This window comes from Corythoichthys intestinalis, chromosome 20, assembly GCF_030265065.1.
Source record: "Corythoichthys intestinalis isolate RoL2023-P3 chromosome 20, ASM3026506v1, whole genome shotgun sequence".
In the NCBI taxonomy this organism is placed as follows: Eukaryota; Metazoa; Chordata; class Actinopteri; order Syngnathiformes; family Syngnathidae; genus Corythoichthys; species Corythoichthys intestinalis.
Window position 1 is genome coordinate 26,694,348 of NC_080414.1, and position 19,809 is coordinate 26,714,156.

Here is a 19,809-nt window from a genome sequence, read left to right on the forward strand (position 1 = left end):
AAAGTTGCTTGGTCTTTTCCATTCTAAATAAATGCTGTTTTTCCTAATGCTGTGTTTACATGACTTGCACAAAATCAGTAGATGCTTAAAATCATGTTAAAATTGGATGACAATTGATGACAATCCACAGTGAAACACATTGTATTTATTTGGAGAAAGACAAACAATTTCAGAGGTAGTAGTCAGCTGTTCACCTGTAACGTTGTTGCATCCCGAGCCCACAGGTGACGTCACACGGTGACCATGATGACCACGCTGACCATTGACAGCTGGTTGCACAGCTGGAGGAGTTACATGTGACTTGTCCATCCTGACACACACTTTTGGAAACACAGATGAACTAGTGAATGGCAAAATCCTGAATATTTTTAAAGGGACCCTCGGACTAAAGACTTGTTGGCTCTAATATGCCACGGTGTTCTCCTTTGCTATAAAATGTTATTAGGAACACATAAAATATTGCCATTGATTTAAAAATCTATAAAATTTAGGACATGTTTTGACCTACGGAGGGCGCCATGTTTTACGTGCGTAATGCACAGTGGGGGTGATGACACGGTTGGGCTGGACTGGGAGAATATCTGTGCTAGCTAGCAAGCGAAGCTAGTATGACGACTGGCATGATTTTGTCACATTCTGCTGCTGGTCAGACTGTTTTGTTACAGAGCTGTGGGATGAGTTCCCAACGGCATTCCTGCATCCGATTCCAGCTCATCAGCAGTGTCTTTAAACCGATCCTCGGCGGCTAGCCAAGATATTGTCTTGCTGCCGTTTGACAGTTTGTGTCCCCCTTTGTTGCAATTTGCATCATTACCTTGTTTTTTTTTTTTGTTTGTTTGTTTGTCTGCCTCTCACTGCAGTTTTCCCTCATTTTTTTATTTTTATTGATCCTGACCTGCTGTCATGGACTCTTTATGTGTCTCTCCTTTTCACGATCGCGTGTTTATTGTGTGTTCAATAAACCCTTTTACGCAATCCCTGTTATAGTTGTCGGCTTACTGTCTGAAGAGAGCCAGGTTTTATAATTCCTTGGTCAAGCCAGCTGCACTTTCTTTTCAGTTGCGTATCCCTTTTAGATTTTACCCCACAGACAGGTTTGCGATTGTTTTAGAAGAAAAATTATGACTCTGGAGTCACACGGAAGTATAGTCCTGTGGTCTACGTGCTCGTCTGTCACACGGGAAAGGGGGGTTGAAATGCTACTGAAGACCTTCATTTAATTGCTTTTCCTGCTTGTTTTGTGAAACATCGACAGTGCTGTCCTGCTCATCACTTTTCCGCTCGGGTTCAAATTGGAAGGCCAGAACCGACACCATGTTTATGTAGCTAAAGAGTGACACTGTGGTAGCTCGGCAGCCCCGCCCAGTGACGTCACCGCCCAGAGTGCATTGCATTGTCAACAGCAATGGCGACTCACTAGTTAAACTAATTTTACAAATTTTATTAAAACGAAAACATCAAATTACTTGAAGTCATACTAACATTCATCTTTAAAGAATTACTTGTCCTTCTATCCGTGGTACCTTTTAAATTTTGATATAACTGTGCGTAATCACTTCTGGCAACATTCATTCAATTGCACCTCTAATGAGGTCAGGTGAAGAGTTGAAATTGATAAAATAGTAATAATTAGTTGGTAGCGGTAGAAAAAAATGTTTTGTAGAAAATACACCTCGCACCTTTCATTTTGTAATGTTACTGCAAAATACAACTCTAACAGCAGTGAATCTTTCAGTTGACTTCACTAATACATTAACATTTCACATTCCCTCGGTGTACTTTACTTTTAAGGTTATTGCTGTTTTTATAAAGCCATTTGCCAAATGGCCAGGAATAGATCAAACAAAATGGAATATCACCATGTAGTACAATGGTCCTTGCTGATCGACTGTCCTGGCTGCAGTTTTTGGCCATTCCAGTGACAGAAACATTGGCCTGCTATCACACATTGTCCTCCCTGTAGGTACATTCCTTTGGGACAGCGGCATCCTGGGGGGAAAGAAAATTATTAAATACCTAGATCTGTGTTTCAGTAATGATTTCATGTCAAGAGAAATACTGACATTGAGGCTGGAGTGGATGTTCTGAATTTCCCCTACAGAAAGTTGCTAATTTCTGCCTAATGCTAAAATGCCTCTGCCATAAATCAGACGACAACATTCAATCTAATATTGCTTTTTACCTTTCATATTACTCAACTGTTTCGATAATGCTTTGAAAAACATTGAGACCAAAATGAATCTAATGTCACTCTCACACACACACACACACAGTAACTCTAGCCGTAATGAGTAAAAGTGGTTGAAAATAAACTGATGAAATGACAGTTTAAGAAAAATTATGTTAAAGGCTAACTAGCGGCAGTCTTGTGTGAAGGGTTCAGCGGCAACTCATTCATTGTTAAGTGGGAGGCGACTTCTCGGCGAAAGTGACGGAGCGGAAAGTCTTGAGTGAATTTTTGCCGAGGGGCAGGACCCGAAAAAGAGACTTGTTCTATTTTCACTGCCACACCACACAGAATAGAATAGAATAGAATAGAATAGAATAGAATAGAATAGAATAGAATAGAATAGCCCTTTATTGTCATTACACAGTTGTGCAATTAAATTGTGCAGGATAAGTTAAAATCTCAAAAGTGACTTGCAAGTATAAAATTATAAAATCTAATATAAATGTGCATGAGATAGTCCTATGTTCAAGCAGTGCAAATAATTGAGGTGAAGAAGCAGCAACTTGACAGGGAAGGCATGGAATATTGCTTGTTAATATTGCACGTAAGTATGTATTGCACATAGAATATTGCATTTAAATGATTATTGGACATTGGGTGATGTGGTGTTACATATGGCAGTTTCGGGTGGAGATGGCTTTAGCAAAGAAATTGTTCCTCTGTCTGTTCTTGCTTTTAAACACCTATAGCATCTCCCAGAGGGAAGCAGTTCAAACAGCTGGAAACCAGGATGTGAACTGTCCTTGAGGATGTTTAGAGCTCTACTGAGATGCCGGGAGGAGTAGATGTCCATCAGGGTGGGGAGAGGACAGCCAGTGATCCTCTGTGCTGCCTTGAAGCCTGTCCCTGTCTGCAGCAGTGCAGCTCCAGTACCAGGTGGAAATACAGTATGTTAGCAGGCTCTAAATCACAGGTGTCAAACCGATTCCAGAAAGACCCAAGTGGGTGCAGGTTTGCTTTCCAACCAATGAAGAGGACACCTTTTCACCAATTAGATCTTTTACATGTGTAATCAGTTAAACTTTGTCAGGTGCTGCTTGTTTCAGCAGAAAGTTCATTGGTTAAACTCTCTGCGCGTTATCGGTTGGAACAAAATCCAGCATCCACTTGACCCTTTCTGGAATCAGTTTGACACCTGTGCGCTAAATGGATGAGTCAACAGGAAGCAGGTGTACCTATATCTGTGCTATCAGTGTTTCGGACGGATATACGTGAATCACGACCGCCGAAACCCTGTTTAATGCGCTTTTTTAAAGTTTACGCGAGCTCTGGGACACTCGAAATATGACTCTCTAATACCTCTCCTTGCTAAGCTTAATGGTACCTCAATGTGCTTTTGTGGGAAATGGAGTTAACGAACAACAACAAAAACTATTCACCTTCTCACCGAAACTCATAAACTCTTTACATGGCTATTATAAAGTCTCTGTTTTTTTGTGCAACGATGAAAAATAAACACACTAGCGATTTTCAATTCCTGACAGCGTTTACGTCAGGCTACATGGCTCCTCCTGTTTTGCGCTAGCCGTGGACCGCTCTTCACAGTGGGCTGACGGTACTGTGACAAGGCCTTAAATTAGGGTGACCAAACGTCCTCTTTTGCCTGGACACGTCCACTTTTCACATCCTGTCCGGGGTGTCTGGTGGGGTTTTATGAATTCATGAAAATGTCCGGTTTTCGTTAATTTTCACAGGACCAATTAGTGTGTGATGAAATTAACTGACCCTTTGCACAGAATACTACGGTATTGTGCTGCCCGTGACGTGTTCCCAGAGAGCCTGCCCAGTTGTTACGACTTTTCTTGTAATCAATGCGTATATACCGTAATTTCCCGAATATAAGGCGCACGCGTGTATAATGCGCACCCCAAATTTACTTGTAAAATCTAGGGAAAATTATTGTACCCGTTTATAACGCGCACCCTAATTTTAGCACCAATAAATAGAAGAATACAAGAATACAGAACTCGTGTACAGTTACAGAAATGTCATTTTACTGACTGGTGAAACAGCACAAGCATAACACATTGGTAGTTCAAAACATTACCATAAACTGACAATATTTACGGTAGTAATATGATTTGACAACTTCTCCAACTTACCAGAATCTAGGAGAAAACAAAACAGATGTGACTTTTCTTTTAAAGGCTGCTGTATAACTTGCTCGTTTCATCATGATGAATAAATGTTTCTTCCATGGATTGATACGGTAAAATGAAAGTGAGAATGTAAGTCGGAAATCCGTGAGGGCACATCGCTGTCAACACGACAGTAACAATAGGAACTATTGTTATTTGGGTTTGAGTTTCCCGAGGGACAGATATAGTTGACGGACACAGAAAGTCTGTGTGCTTACATTTGTTATGGTCCGAGTTGCGGAGCTGCAATAAACGTTGACTCAAATGAGTTCAAGAAACTAAATTCTGTGCTTTATGAAGAGTGAAAAAAGCTGAATTTAACACAGACGAAATCATCCGGCTGGTTAGAGTGAAGTATTACCGAAACAAAATGGTGACGTCACGTACCGTAATGGTCGGCAACGGGTCGCCGCATACGTTTCTTCAACACAACGTGGCCGTGTCAATAAAAAAAATCGGTTTATATATAGATATATATATATATATATATATTTATATATATCTGTCTCCATCCATGTACCCGTTTATAATGCGCACCCTGATTTTACAAGTTGATTTGGGGGAAAAAAAGTGCGCGTTATATTCGGGAAATTACAGTAATCAAATGCTCATGTACTCATAAGAGTAATTAAGTTGAAAATACTAAATACTAAATAATTATTCTACTTTGGATACAAATGTGCGCATGTGTGCGCAGTCACAGACTGGCTTTATTATGGCCTCAACTTTCAAGTCTCATTCACAAACAAACCTTCGTCACGACAGGAGCTCACAGGCTATCGGTATGTACACTTGCGAAACTTAGTTTTCGGCAACTTGACTAATGTTGGAGCTTTGTACTGGTGTGATCTGTAAAATCCTGTTTGGTGTCGCATTGCTGCACTGCCGATCATTGTCAACTTTTATAACAATGTTTGATTTTGCCTTGGCTAATGGTGCTCGCCAATAGGGTAGCTGTCAATGAGCTAAGCCGCGCTAGACATAATGGGAAATGTAGTTTTGAACTGCTGCTTGGATACATGCTAGTTGAATTGTTTGTCATTTTACTTCAGGTATTGTTTGCGTGCATTCTAGAACCTTGAATGAGAATAACAATTAGGTGGGAATAACAATTTATCAACGACAATTGTCGCGATAGTAATTTATAAAAAATATTTGGTTGGCACATAGCCTACTGTGTGTGTGTATTGACTGGACTACATTTACATGGGTCTGCATTATATTCTTATTTTTTAAATCATTATTGAACTTTTTTTTTGCGTGTTTACTGTTCGATTTTTTTTTTTTTAGGAATAATAAAGCCTGTTGAGTAATCTCTGAGAATTCGAATTTGTGTCTTTGGTTATATACTAAATGGCTATACATTTTTTTTTTTTTTTTTTACAAAACTGAATTTTTCTATACAGACGGAGGAAGTACATAATAAATATATTAAAGTGATATAGGCATCTTTGAGTGAACTTCGACTAAAATTCAGGTGTCTCGAGGCCGGGCCAAGTGTTCTCTTTTTTTGGAAATCAAAATATGGTCACCCTGCTTAAATGCTGTATACTGACTCACCTGGTTTACATTCTTCCGTGCAATTGTTGGTAAAGCTGACATCCGAGCATGTTGGAGGGCAAGGCTCGACTCTCCCAGCCAGGCAGTCTGCCTCGGACACTAGCACCATACCATTGACACAACCTGACGAAACATTTTTAACTTTTACAAACTGTCCATTTCCTCGCACACTTTCCTTTATTATTTCAGCATACAGTAAATTACTCACCTGTCTGTGTACCAGTGTCTTTAGTACAGGGTTGGATGTTGCAGCTTCGACTCTGCAAGCTCATGCCCTCACAATCCCTCCCATCATTTTTCGGAGCAGGTGCGGAACAGATTCTCTTCCTCTGCCTAACACCTCCTCCACACTGCGCATCACACTCGGACCACTCTGTCCACTCCGACCAATGACCATCAACTACAATATGTGAAAAAAATAAAAACAGTGATTTAATAAGTTTGGAAAAGAGGACTTACTGCAGGATGCAACATTTTTAGAAACCTGGGCATGGTCGTGGGAAGCAGGCCCTGCTGTCAAATTGGGCCCCATTGCAGGATCCTCCAGGTAGGGCTTCCCTCATGATGTCCCTCTGTCGAAATAATGAGCCCAAACCGCATGAGACACTGCACAGACTCCATGAAGTCCACGGGGACATGATGCAGTCAACTGTAGAATGACGGAACGTATGTTACTTCACTTCAGCTCTAATCAGGATTTTTTATTCTGTCATAATGTATTCTCCATACCGCAATTTTTCTCATCAGAACCATCCGCACAGTCTTTTTGCAGGTCACATCTGCGGTCCAGGTGAACACATTCACCACTATTGCAAGAGAACTGCTTGGGAGAGCAGGGGCTCGGAATTGGGGGGCGTTGCGTAGTCAGAGGAATTACTGAGGAACCTAATTAGTCATTAGGGGGGAAAAGTAAATTCACTTTTAAAACAACTTTTATATATGAAATTAAAGGTCGGCCGATATATCGGGCCAATATATGGACTTTTTTGCAACATCAGCCATCGGACGATTAACAAAAAAAATAAAAGGATTTTCATCAGGCATCGTAGTGGGCAATTGTGGCCGCCACTGACTGACAGTAGGACCCCGGAATGACTCTGCAGCAGCTTGAAGTCAGGCTGCTACTAAAAGCTTCAGGCTTGCCTGTTTCGTAAATATATTTCGTATATTTTTTTTTCTTGCATGATAGAATATGCAATGTTGATTTAGCCTTTTAAGGTGTTTATTGAGTGATCCTTACGCTCTAAATGTAACTCGTAGCATCAGTGGAGCCTTGGCGTTAGCATTAGCTTTAGCATGGCGAGCGTCCTTTTATCTCTTACGTTATTGTGACGTCCTGGGTTTAATTGTTTGAATATACTGCTCTCGCCGAGTGTGTATGATCCAGGGGTCGCGTTAACCGAATATTTTCCGTCGTTGACCGTCTTTTTAAAATGGTGACGGAAAAAACTGAAGTCCGTCCGTCATTTTGACAGGTTGCAATTCACACCCCAGACCACAGGGTGGCGAGTGAGCATATTAATTAGCTATTGTCTCTCTTAATGCATGACGTCGTTGGCTATGCTGTCAGAATATTGTAGCGTCACCGGGGTCTGGCGGCGGCACCGTGATTGACACATCAACGCGAGGTTCTTATTGGTGCACCCGGTGTGCCAGCGCGTCATCCAATTGGTGAACTAGATTGCCGCCTGTGTATAGACCCCAATCACATGACGTCACAACTCCGCCCCCCTGACTGGAGCCGCCATATGTGTCGGCTGTGTTTACACATTACTGCTACGTACATGCCTCCTATTACGGCGTGTTTTTCTGCTCGTTAACATTAATAATCAAAATAGTGAAGGCGTGTGTGGCGGTTGGTTGCAGTAACAGAGAAGATAGACGGAGAGACTTGAAGTTCTACCGTATTCTGAGAGACCCGAAGAGAAGAGCGAGATGGACTGCTGTAATTTGACAAGAAATCTGGGCACCAAACGATCACCACAGACTATGTAGTAGTCATTTTATATCTGGTAAGATGCATTTAATATATATTTAGAAGATTTTGGGCTGACAACCACAATTAAGATCATTGTGTGACGTTGGTGATTGGGGTCTATATAGTTGCCTCTTTTTCTTTGGGGGCGGAGTTGTTGTTTTGTTGGCGGTAAGCAGAGTAAAAAGAGGGAGAAAAATACCACGACTTCCGTGTCTAATTTTTCGCCGCCAAGCAAGCGTTACAATATTAATTAAAAATGAATGAAAACTAAATACTATTGAATATGTCATCATTATCATTTTAAAAATTTAAGTGACGGGTAAAAAAGATTATGACCGGATTTTTATGACCCTGTCAGTCAAAATGAATGACAATGAAAATTTCTAGCGCAACCTCTGGTATGATCAGAAAAATAAGTGCTGCGTTCATTGGTTTGGTAGCACTAGACTAAATTAATCCTTTAAAGGGATCCTCGATCTTAAAGACAAGTAATTTTTAAAAGATAAATGTTTGTATGAGTTATAATAATTTGATATTAAAACCCCTCTTAATGTTTTCGTTTTAATAAAATTTGTAAAAATTATTTTAAGTGATAAGTCGCCATTCTTGTTGATGTCGCAGTGCGGTGACGTCACCGGGCCCTTTGCCAGCATGTCACTCGTTAGCTACCCCAACATGTCGTCGGTTCTGCCCTTCCAATTTGAACCAGAGCGGAAAAGTGAAGAGCAGGACAGCACTGTCGGTCGTTTACAAGACGGGCAACAAAGGCAAAATGCAGAGCAGGAAATACCTGATAAGACAAGAGTTGGGCAAAACTGGTGATGTTACTTGCAGCAACTGTGTCTCAATGACAACGGAGTGAGAGAGCGTATGCTGTTGAGAACTCCGGTTTTTGTTAGCATATCTTCAAGGTGAGCTATTGGGTGATCAAACTTATTCCAATATAAATATGTAGATTGTTAGCATCCAGAGCTGTCGTGTGCTTTACTTAAAGTACAGGGCAAAAGTTTGAACACACCTCGTCATTCGTGCATTTTTATTTTCATGACTATTGACATTATAAACTCTCACTGAAGGTGATAAAACTATGAATGCACACGTGTGATAGGATTGGAGTCTTGCCGTGGCTGACTGTCCTCATTAAATTCGTCATCTAGATCGAGTGTCCTCCATGTCCTGTACATCCAACTCACGTTTAGCTACCTAAGGGTGGTCTATATTAAGTGCTCGGCGCGCATCAGCTGGCCCCTGTATTGCTGCATCGGACGTATCTGGATCAGTTTAATAACCCGTCGGTGTTATTTGTCCTTTTTGTGGCTTTTTTTAATTCTTTTTTTCTGTGTTTCATCAAAGACTAAGCAGTGAAAAAATTACACTAGGGAGCTAATATTTCCCCAGGATAGTAAAAAACATGTAAAGATCAAAATGGCACCATGCTGCAATTTCTAACTTATTGCAAACAGGTTGGGGAGATTCGCACTAAATTCTTGTATTAATACCATGTTCTGGCTCATTGACTCCCATTATATATCATATATTTTGATATGCTGTAAACTTGGAGTGTTATCATGCAATTTCCGTGATTACTCATTCAATCACTTCTTTGGCGAATCATAAACATGGAAATAGAGGAATTTGTGTGTTGAGAGGCTTAACACCCAAAAGTCACTAGGGGGCGCCAAAGGCCAATACATGAATTTGCTTGCAAAGAAAGCTTGGAAAAGTCATACTTTGGACAAAATCATAAGAATTTAGTTTGATTCAGAAAACTGCCATTGTGTAAAAACTGGGCATGCATAAAAAATTCTGTTATGACTTATGAACTTGTTTGGGCCTCTAACTATGTCATATGAAACATTCAAATTAGACTTTTATTTTATATATATATATATATATATACACAGTATATACAGCATAGTTAGTTTTACTATTAGAATAATACTGCTATTAATGTCCATAGGGGGCATTAAACATAAATAAATAAATAAAAACTATATATGTGTAGATAGGTCTGATGCCAATGAACATTTTTGAGTGGTTGAAAGTGAAAAAATATTTATAAATGACTTAGTTATCACACTTCAAAGGAAAAGCCATAAATTGGACAAAATCACAAGAATTTAGTCAAAATAAAATAACTCCCACGGGCATCACTCATATTAGGTAAATACTGAACATACACACTTACTGATTTACGAACAAACAGTAGAGGTGAATTATTAGCTTCCTCTGTGACTAGCAGTACGCCTGAAGGTTCGCCTACCGCTGTAGCGACAGGAGCGTCTTGCCTGCTTAAGAGAGCGGCCAGCAGTGTTTTTGTCTTTGGCGCTTTATTGCGCGCATTTCACTCGCTATCCGAACGCGTTGATGCTTCTTGTGAGGGAAAATAGTTAGAACAGCATTTGATTTTAGTCTCCGCTTATATCCAGTCACTCCGGTGAGCTCTTTCATAAGTTGTCGTCGACTAAAAGCCTCGAACGCGGTAGGAGAAAAATGGCGAGAACAAAGTCTTGGCTCTTTGGGACGTTTTGTTAGTCAACAGGCATTTTCCAAACCTTTCTCCTCTTCTTGTCAATAGGAAATCTGCGGGGACTCACATCACTCCCCTTGTTTCCATTTGACTGGAAAATGCATCCAAAAGCAGCACATTGTGGCATTTTACTTAGCGAGTTCAGGCAGCAATACACAATTGTTGTACACAAGTGGAAACGTCCCAATTACGTCATCACTGCCAGCCCGCAAAACACGGCGTCAACATTCAGTCAGAATATGTACTAAATATTGTAAAATATTGCCATTTTATGTCTTTCTAACAAGATATTTTAGTACAAGAGAACAATTGTGGTTTATTAGAGCCTACATGTCTTTAAGATCGAGGATCCCTTTAAGTCTCAGGACATCATTGTAAATTTGAACTATTTTTTTTAAAATAACCTTTCATAATGTACATGCTTTAAAAAAAAAAAAAAAAAAATATATATATATATATATATATATATATACAGTGCCTTGCAAAAGTATTCGGCCTCCTTGAACCTTGCAACCTTTCGCCACATTTCAGGCTTCAAACATAAAGATATAAAATTTTAATTTTTTGTCAAGAATCAACAACAAGTGGGACACAATCGTGAAGGGGAACAAAATTTATTGGATAATTTAAACTTTTTTAACAAATAAAAAACTGAAAAGTGGGGCGTGCAATATTATTCGGCCCCCTTGCGTTAATACTTTGTAGCGCCACCTTTTGCTCCAATTACAGCTGCAAGTCGCTTGGGGTATGTTTCTATCAGTTTTGCACACCGAGAGACTGACATTCTTGCCCATTCTTCCTTGCAAAACAGCTCGAGCTCAGTGAGGTAGGATGGAGAGTGTTTGTGAACAGCAGTCTTCAGCTCTTTCCACAGATTCTCGATTGGATTCAGGTCTGGACTTTGACTTGGCCATTCTAACACCTGGATACGTTTATTTTTGAACCATTCCATTGTAGATTTGGCTTTATGTTTTGGATCATTGTCCTGTTGGAAGATAAATCTCCGTCCCAGTCTCAGGTCTTGTGCAGATACCAACAGGTTTTCTTCCAGAATGTTCCTGTATTTGGCTGCATCCATCTTCCCGTCAATTTTAACCATCTTCCCTGTCCCTGCTGAAGAAAAGCAGGCCCAAACCATGATGCTGCCGCCACCATGTTTGACAGTGGGGATGGTGTGTTCAGGGTGATGAGCTGTGTTGCTTTTACACCAAACATATCGTTTTGCATTGTGGCCAAAAAGTTCAATTTTGGTTTCATCTGACCAGAGCACCTTCTTCCACATGTTTGGTGTGTCTCCCAGGTGGCTTGTGGCAAACTTTAAACGAGACTTTTTATGGATATCTTTGAGAAATGGCTTTCTTCTTGCCACTCTTCCATAAAGGCCAGATTTGTGCAGTGTACGACTGATTGTTGTCCTATGGACAGACTCTCCCACCTCAGCTGTAGATCTCTGCAGTTCATCCAGAGTGATCATGGGCCTCTTGGCTGCATCTCTGATCAGTTTTCTCCTTGTTTGAGAAGAAAGTTTGGAACGACGGCCGGGTCTTGGTAGATTTGCAGTGGTCTGATGCTCCTTCCATTTCAATATGATGGCTTGCACAGTGCTCCTTGAGATGTTTAAAGCTTGGGAAATCTTTTTGTATCCAAATCCGGCTTTAAACTTCTCCACAACAGTATCTCGGACCTGCCTGGTGTGTTCCTTGGTTTTCATAATGCTCTCTGCACTTTAAACAGAACCCTGAGACTATCACAGAGCAGGTGCATTTATACGGAGACTTGATTACACACAGGTGGATTCTATTTATCATCATCGGTCATTTAGGACAACATTGGATCATTCAGAGATCCTCACTGAACTTCTGGAGTGAGTTTGCTGCACTGAAAGTAAAGGGGCCGAATAATATTGCACGCCCCACTTTTCAGTTTTTTATTTGTTAAAAAAGTTTAAATTATCCAATAAATGTTGTTCCACTTCACGATTGTGTCCCACTTGTTGTTGATTTTTGACAAAAAAATTAAATGTCATATCTTTATGTTTGAAGCCTGAAATGTGGCGTAAGGTTGCAAGATTCAAGGGGGCAGAATACTTTTGCAAGGCACTGTATATATATATATATATATATATATATATATATATATATATATATATATATATATATATATATATCGGCCACAAATATTGGCTTACCAAATAGGCTTGGATATCGTCAATTGGCTGAAAATGTTTGCATTGGCATTTGAAAATCCCATATCGGTCGACCTCTCTAAGAAATGCTCAAATTTATGTAGGATTCTAAAACCTCATGTATACTGAGTAGATGTTACAGTGGAAAACTAAAGCATATGCTGTGTTTGATTTCAGAGGGAGAAAACATTTTCATATTTTACTGTTTATTCACACGTACCACAGCGCTCTTCATCGGAGCCGTCCAAACAGTCCCGCCTGCCATCACACACCTGAGTCGAGTCGACACAGCCAAACGAGCGGCATGCAAACTGGCCTTCCACACAAAGCACTCTGGGCAAACCCCCATCATTGGGGGTTGTAGTGATCCACTGAACTGTAAAAATAGAGTCTCTGTTTGTTCAGTAAAAGGCACATTAAATCATATTTCCAGAACGATCAACATTGTTTGGTGTCTCTCACGCTTTGTGGTTTGTAAACCAGGAACTCCGGGCCTGTGCGATGGAGTCAGGTGCAATCCGGGGTGGCCAGTAGTTGCTTCAAGTGGGAAACAATTTCATTTTTATGAATCTTTTATCTGATCATGAACGTTTATTAAAGCACAATTAAAAACAACCAGAGCGCTACAGTGCGCAAAACCTCCCAGAAATATTCATACCAGTGTGTGGAGTGGTGGCTTGCCAAAGTCCAGGGTATCCCGTGACTCCAGTAGTAGCCACACCAGGCAGCCCACCTCTTGACTTAGTGGTTCGGAGACCCGGGGCACCTGTTGTCCTGTCACCAAGGAACCCTGGTCTCCCTGTTGAACTAGTCTGGTTCTGTAAACCTGGAGAACCTGAGTAGAAAGTGATAACAACAATTAAGGCCAGATATACTAAAGCATGGGTCGGGAACCTTTTTGGCTGAGAGAGCCATTAACACCACATATTTTTTAAATGTAATTCAGTGAGAGCCATACAATATGTTTAAAACTAAAAATACAAGTAATATGTGCATCATATGTAATTTCAACATTTTTAAAGTACAATAAGTGTCTGAATTCTTTTTAATAACATATGTAAATAATAGGGCTGTCAAATGATTAAAATTTTTAATCGAGTTAATCACAGCTTAAAAGTTAATTAATCGTAATTAGGGCTGTCAAAATTATCGAATTAACGGGCGGTAATTAATTTTTTTAATTAATCACGTTAAAATATTTGACGCAATTAACGCACATGCCCTGCTCAAACAGATTAAAATGACAGCACAGTGTCCAAGTGTCTATGTGCGATGTTTTTGGAGTTTTGTTGCCCTCTGCTGGTGCTTGGGTGCGACTGATTTTATGGGCTTAAGCACCCATGAGCATTGTGTAATTATTGACATCAACAATGGAGGGCTACTAGTTTATTTTTTGATTGAAAATTTTACCAATTTTATTAAAACGAAAACATTAAGAGGAGTTTTAATATAAAGTTTCTGTAACTTGCACTAACATTTATCTTTTAAGAACTACAAGTCTTACTATCCATGGGTCGCTTTAACAGAATGTTAATAATGTTAATAAATCAACAAGATGGCATTGTTATAATAAACAAATACAGTACTTATGTAACGTATGTTGAATGTATATATCCATCTTGTGTCTTATCTTTCCATTCCAACAATATAGATGGTTTGAATTGCGATTAATTCCGATTAATTCCGATTAATTAATTTTTAAGATGTAATTAACTCGATTAAAATTTTTAATCGTTTGACAGCCCTAATCGTAATTAATCGCAATTCAAACCATCTGTGAAATATGCCATATTTTTCTGTAAATTATAGTTGGAATGGAAAAATAAGACACAAGACGGATATATACGGTCAACATACTGTACATAAGTCCTGTATTTGTTTATTACCAGTGTTGTTAATCTTACTGAAAAAAAGTAATTAATTATAGTTACAAATTACTTCTCCCAAAAAGTAATTGCGTTAGTAACTCAATTACCTGAATGTATGAGTAATTAGTTACCTTGCAAAGTAATTGGTGATAATTACTTTTTTTTTTCCCCTCAAAAAAAAAAAATAAAAAATAAAAAAAATAAAAAATAAAAAACATTGGCCACACTATGTGAAGTTTTTTGTGAAGGTTTTTGGTACAATTGGCCCGAGCCCAATTCTTTACTCTAATTTACCCTTTACCCTGAATCAACTGTTAAAAGTTGTTAAAATTGCTCCCATTATTGCATTAGTTCCCTTCTCTCTACTTTCGACATATGAAAGTTTTAAAACTGTTTCATCATTTAAAGATAGATTCAAGTCAAGATTTTGCCGATTTAGAAGTATTTTAGATTAAAAGTTACTTAGGTTCGCTCGGAAGGTTCTCTACAACAGAGCCGTCCTAAAAAGTTTACTGCTTTAAGATGGCGGCTGTCTACTAACTCATTTAGTGCCATGTCTGTCATTTTGCATCTAGTTATATCTATGTACAGTACATGTGATATCTACCATGTCTACCATATCTACCATAACATGCGGGTGTAGTTTGTAGGCTATCGGCTACAACATGTATTATTGGAGCTACCTAGCATCGCGTTTGCTCGGCGTCACAACTTTCTTGCCTCCTCCCTACTCCTGCTCTGCTCTGTCGTCTCGGTGAGTCCGTCTCCCTCAGACTTTTCACCAATATAGTAACGCATAGTAACGCATGCCTTTCCGTCCTCAGTAACGGTAACGGCGTTGCCAAGATGAGAAAAGTAATTAATTAGATTACCCACTACTGAAAAAAATAACGCCGTTAGTAACGCCGTTATATTGTAACGCCGTTATTAACAACACTGTTTATAACAACAATAAATCAGCAAGATGGCATTAACAATATTAACATTCTGTTAAAGCGATCCATGGATAGAAAGACTTGTAGTTCTTAAAAGATAAATGTTAGTACAAGTTATAGAAATGTTATATTAAAACCCCTCTTAATGTTTTCGTTTTAATAAAGTTTGTAAAATTTTCTTTAAAAAAATAAACTAGTACCTCGCCATTGTTGATGTTAATAATAATTATGGTGCTGAAACCCATAAAATCAGTCGCACCCAAGTGGCAGCAGAGGGCGGCAAAACACCAAAAAACAAGTAACAAGTGGAAATGACACTTTGCTGTCATTTTAATCTGTTTGAGCGGGGCATGTGCGTTAAATGCGTCAAATATTTTAACGTGATTAATTTAAAAAAATAATTAACGCCTGTTAACTAGGGTTGGGAATCTCTGGCATGAAGCCGATTCGATATGTATCTAGATACACAGGTTACGATTCGATTAAAAAAACGATACATTTTTAAGGCCGAGCGATTCGATACGATTCGATACAGTTTAAGAACGATATGGTTCGATACAGATTGAAAACGATATGATAGTAAACATTTCTTGTGTGTGTTCCTACAGTATTTTAACCATATAAAGAAAGACCACATTTCTAATAGCAAAATTAAACAACAAAATTTCATACCAATGTTATGTTTTATTTTTCATTAAATAAATAAATAAATAAAGCTTACTATATGACCGTCATTTTGTTGGATGGGATTGATAATAAAATAAAACTCCAGTGACAGACAACAATAAAGTGCAGTAATTCAATTACTGTATTTCCTGGTGTTTTGAACAAAAGAGGTAAGTAATTTAAGTGCAAACGTAAACATCTTACAAACAAAAATATTAATTATATGCAACAGCTCTAGAAAAAAAGAATTAAACCTGTTAGTGTTATCATAAATAAATAATAAATTATGCTTTACCACTGGTATAATTAGGTGAATAAAAACATGGCATTTTAGACAGACAGGTCAATAATCATTACTTTAACCTTATACACAGCAAAGTCATTCACTTATGCCTGTGCTTCTACATTTTTTATTCCTCATCACTGTCCACATCTTTTGTAAAGGGCAGATTTTTCTTGTGGAAGATCAACTAATCCACATTTCATGTTTAAGTAGACTGTGTTTCGTGGAAACAAAATCTCCAGAGGGTCGCGCTGCCCTTTCCACCATTGTAGTGGGTTATTTTTCAGGGTTAAAAACTCACGATCTCTGTACCGCTCCACACTTCACACAAGCTCTGTCCCATGCGAACAGATCTGGCTCCCTTCATACTTCAAAGTCCGACTTTTGTTTTCCTGGGTGCGTTGAAAATCAATCACTGCACGTCGCTGCCGTCGGTGCGCAAACTGTTCATTGTTTTAGCATGTTGCTTCGTTGCCACTACTAGTTTCGTTTTGGGCTGTGAAGAAAATGCTACGGAGTGTGCGTTACAGTGGTTTTTGGTTTTGATCGGGTAATGACGGCGACTAGTAGCGGTTCTGCCGAAATGCATGGGAAGTTGAGGCAACCACGACTGTGAGTGGTGCTTGTCCATATCATATGCGTGCTGTCTCAAGCTAAGTGCGCTGTGTGATGAATGACACAAGCGCAGTATGTGAATTAAAAGCTAAATTATCATCATATTAAGCAATATATTGAACTAGGCATTAGAAGCCAATTCTTGTGCTCGCGATAGCCGAATTCTGTCTTTACTATCGGTTCATTGAATATTTAATGGCTAATTACTGTCGAATGTTAAGTTTATTATCGATACAGCTGTATCTCTCACCTGTAAAACCGGATATCCGGTCGTATCGGTTTATCATTCTCAAGCTTACTGTTAACATGATAATTTTGACAGCCCTAGTAAATAATAATAATTTAATTAAAATTAAATAATAAATAATAATTAAATAATATCAAAATAGTTATTTTAATATTTTGTAGTGTCCACAGATAGATTCACCCTATATTTAAAATGATTCATTTTATTTCGTTGTGTTTGTGGAAAATATACACACAAGTTTCAGCCTGAAAAGACAGTTGTACTTACTCTTTTGAACCAGCAGGGGGCAGCGTTCGCTTCTTGGCGTACATGGGCAATAAATGTTCACATTTTACAGTGAATAAGAAATTAGCAGTCTTTGCAGCAATGCAAGACGGACATTGTAAACTAGTATTTTTTTCTTGTTTCAGGTAAGAAAAAGTATCATTTCACTGTGTATATTAGCGGATTGCTTTATTTTAAGATGATTTTGATGTGTACTGTGTGTTAATATAGTTCAGAAATATGCTAATCGTTAAGTATGCTTATGTATGACTGCAGATGTGTTCGTAATGGCGAGCAGAGGACAAGTGAATGCTAGTAGTGTCTAAAATGCAGAAGTTAAATGTTTTGTTTCAAAAACTTTTACTGTTACAAAAATTAAACATTTGTTTATTAATATAATTATATAATTACATTTTAGAGCGAATAAGAAATGAGCCGTCTGTGTGCAGCAATGCGAGACGGACGTTGTTTTTTTTCTTTTTTTCGTTTCAGCTGTACAAGAAAAATGAAAATAAAACAAAAATGTGTAGCAACAGACTGAAGCATTTAATCTCTGTCTGCACCACACTACAGATGCACAGCTATTATTTCAACTGACTGCTACACGCATCATCAGACTTTTGAGACATTGTCCACTGCCACACCTGTTTTGAATGTCGCCTGATCACTGACTTGCCAATGAAAAAAATGTGAGCGCCCCTTGCTGGTTGCTCTTTTTAACGGTTCCCCTGAGGCCCTTACACCCACCAGGTTTTCCCGAGGTCCTAGCGCCCTTCTCATTACATATCGAAACTTTTTTTTTTTTATAATAGAAGATTTGTCTGCGAGCCATATGTAGCCGTCAAAGGAGCCATATCTGGCTCGCAAGCGACCCCTGTTCTACAGTGTGGAGAGATTTATATATCCAGCCCTCTATTTTCTGTTCAAACCTGGGATTTTTTGATAAATCCTGAATTTTTACCTGAAAGCCAAATGAATACCAATTATCGTGTTCATAAATTCTCACCACAATTAATCTCGTCTGTATGATCCTTGCAATCAAGTTGACCATCGCAAACCACAGCAATAGGAACACATTGTTCACTCTGCTGGCAGGCAAACTGGCCCGGTTTACAACGCTGCGGTGTAACTTTCCCATCGTCAGGGGGAGATGTAACACTAATGGGGGTCACCAGCTCATCTGCAGCACAAGAGGAACATCACAACTGGCTTCAGCTCAGTTTAATACAAGTTTTCCTCGCAGAAAAAGAAAACCGAGGGACGAGAACTTCTCACCTCCTCTACAGCCATGAATCTCAACGCGCAGGTTGAAGGTGTGTCTGAACTCCACAGGGATGATGCGCAGGTAACGGGCCCTGACAAGCCTACTGAGCCAACGAGTCACAGGGGTCCTACCCACCATTCGCACCTCAAATACCTACACACAATCAGTTAAAGGAAAGTTTTACTTCCTTTGTAAACATACTGCTATATGAATTTAAAATACCTTAACAGGACTACCGGGCTTGCCATCCTGTGTAAAGTTGGTGAAGAGACTGCTATGCAAGGCAAAGGCTAATCTATATTTAGTGAGGTAACCCCACATGCGTTCACTGCCCTGGGTCACAACCCCTGAAATCCAAGTGGGCTCAAGGAAATCGACCTGAAAGTACGGATGGAGGTCTGAAGGTAAGGGACTCCAACCGGGTTCCATCACTTGGCTGCCAACACCACAGACAAAATTTAAATGATCTTTTCATTCAAACACTTTAAATCGTTTTTTTAACATGTGCACAATTCAGAGACTAGCTAATTTATTACTCACACATTGGGAACAATATTAAGGCGACCAGCATCAGCAGGGTTGTTCTCACGATAAGAGGACGAGGTCAGCTGACCATAACGAACACTCCCATCCTCTAGTCCAAGTGGGGATGAGCAGATGCCTACAAGGAAATGTACATCCAGCGTTTAAGATTGATAATATCACCCACTAAAACACAGGACCATGGTCTCGGATTTCGAGGTGCTGTTTTTCAACCAAACCCAAAGGTTTATGTTTTCATAGGGACGGTAGGGACATAACACTACCAACTGTTCAAGATGCTCAAATTGTCCCCCACCAACTTTTAAGCAACCTTATATGCATTATACCTCTACATACAAAGTTAATTCGTATTCTTGTTACCCCTTGTCTGTGTGATTAAGCTCCCTGTTTTCTTTTCAGTCCTTATTATGTCATTGTCGATTTCTTGTCCATCCCAGTACCATTGCCAGCGTCTCGTTCCTGCATTTCTTTGTCCTTGCCCTGGCTGTTTCTTTTTCCCCAAG

At 39.2% G+C, this 19,809-nt stretch overlaps 1 protein-coding gene across 1 annotated transcript in view; it reads right to left on the reverse strand.

Annotated features, from left to right (window-relative positions):
- sspo (SCO-spondin) overlaps window positions 1–19,809 on the reverse strand; it is a 267,780-nt gene that overhangs the window by 84,795 nt on the left and 163,176 nt on the right. Inside the window, exons 52-64 of the mRNA XM_057823943.1 lie at window positions 19,304–19,424; window positions 18,986–19,199; window positions 18,775–18,916; window positions 18,506–18,679; window positions 13,280–13,456; window positions 13,084–13,158; window positions 12,842–12,997; window positions 6,658–6,813; window positions 6,413–6,577; window positions 6,137–6,328; window positions 5,929–6,051; window positions 1,860–1,989; window positions 195–320 (exon numbers count right to left, since the gene is read on the reverse strand). Of these exons, the coding sequence (XP_057679926.1) occupies window positions 195–320; window positions 1,860–1,989; window positions 5,929–6,051; window positions 6,137–6,328; window positions 6,413–6,577; window positions 6,658–6,813; window positions 12,842–12,997; window positions 13,084–13,158; window positions 13,280–13,456; window positions 18,506–18,679; window positions 18,775–18,916; window positions 18,986–19,199; window positions 19,304–19,424 (1,951 nt within the window). The remainder of the gene's footprint in view (window positions 1–194; window positions 321–1,859; window positions 1,990–5,928; window positions 6,052–6,136; window positions 6,329–6,412; window positions 6,578–6,657; window positions 6,814–12,841; window positions 12,998–13,083; window positions 13,159–13,279; window positions 13,457–18,505; window positions 18,680–18,774; window positions 18,917–18,985; window positions 19,200–19,303; window positions 19,425–19,809) is intronic.